The sequence below is a fragment of the Trachymyrmex cornetzi genome, unplaced genomic scaffold (assembly GCF_001594075.2).
Source record: "Trachymyrmex cornetzi isolate Tcor2-1 unplaced genomic scaffold, Tcor1.1 scaffold1426, whole genome shotgun sequence".
NCBI classification, from domain to species: domain Eukaryota; kingdom Metazoa; phylum Arthropoda; class Insecta; order Hymenoptera; family Formicidae; genus Trachymyrmex; species Trachymyrmex cornetzi.
Window position 1 is genome coordinate 1 of NW_017296012.1, and position 1,466 is coordinate 1,466.

A 1,466-nucleotide genomic window follows, 5' to 3' on the forward strand; every position below is an offset into this window, starting at 1 on the left:
AGTTTTAAATTTTCTTTCATTTTTCGTATTAAATTGTAGCTGGCAGCCTGTGTTGTTGTCGATTCTTTAATTGTGGGGAAGGATTTAATACGAAAAATGAAAGAAAATTAAAAATTGTAGTTTTGTCACCGGCTTTTGCAGTCAACTCGTCACAATATGCTGCATATAACAGTTTCAGATTTTACCCGTTTAAAATAAGTAGCCAGCAGCCTACAGAAAACCTCGAAGAACAATTTCATGCTTTTAGAAACGAGGTAGGAGCTTTAGATAAAAGAAAAGAGTCGCCAAAAATTTCGTTCGTATGCTACGAATAAAATTGACGTGAAGCCATGAAACCGAGCAGTATTTTAGTTGATCTCTTTCTAAGAGATGGCGTTGCAATATTTTAAACAAGAACAGATGAATGCGTTTGAGAGAGACCCAACGATATATAATAAGTAGAAGAAATGAATGAAAGATGTCACTATTATCGAATTTGGAATGTAAAAAAGTCTGTACTATCGACCTTAATTAACTTCGACCGTCACTCCAGCATTCTCTTAAGTGGAACGCAGCCTTAGTATTTATATATTTTATTGTTTTTATAAATTAAAGGATTAATTATAATTATGATGACGAAAATAAACGACAATCGATATGATTTGCTTCACATTTGTCGCTGTTTGCTTCAAAATCCTTTCTAGAAGGTAACCACGCAATCATTCGATGCATATAATTCTGCGATTTATTATTAAGAGATGTTTGCACTGCTCTTATGATCGGAGATGATTTGCATAGTAATAATCGAATGCAAGCAGAATCAGAGCCAGTCATTCTCGCTATCAATTGATTTGGTAAATTCGGATTCTTTGCTTGCTCAATTAAATTTTGAACCTATTAAACATAATTAAAAAATTTTATGCTTTATGGATATATTTTAATTGTAAATATATTTCAATTGCACGTATATGTAATTAAAGTAAAAAAGTTGAAATGTTAATATTTTTAATTAATATTAATTTTATATAAATTTTTCATTTATTATTTAAATTAAAATTGAAATCTCTCTTTAATTAGGAGTGTGATTTAATTTTGAGGGTTTTACAAGAGATGACACTAATAATATGATAATGTAGGGAAATGCCAATGTGAGCCAACACTAGTTATTTGTGTGTAATAATACATATATTATAAGAAATGACTCAGGGTTGGGTAAGTTAATTTTTTCTTTTAACTAAGTAAAGTTAAAGTTAATAACCTTGTAAATTTAACTTAGTTAAGATACAAGTTAATGTATAATGAAATTAAATGAATTAAAAGTTAAGTTAATAAAAAAAAGTAATTGAAAAATTAAAAGTTAAATTTCTTTTTATTTTATGACTTCGGAGTTTTACAAATAACAGAAATGACAAACATATACTTCATTTAGAATATACTCTATATTTTATTTAAACTTTTTGTTTATATATACTGTTATATATAGATAT

General features: G+C 27.6%; 1 protein-coding gene across 1 annotated transcript in view; it reads right to left on the bottom strand.

The window, feature by feature from the left end:
- Positions 1 to 583: 583 nt before the first annotated feature.
- Positions 584 to 1,466, bottom strand: part of LOC108757432 (uncharacterized) — a 4,706-nt gene continuing 3,823 nt past the window's right edge. Inside the window, exon 4 of the mRNA XM_018501847.1 lies at positions 584 to 873. Coding sequence (XP_018357349.1) covers positions 607 to 873 — 267 coding nt within the window. The 3' untranslated portion in view covers positions 584 to 606. The remainder of the gene's footprint in view (positions 874 to 1,466) is intronic.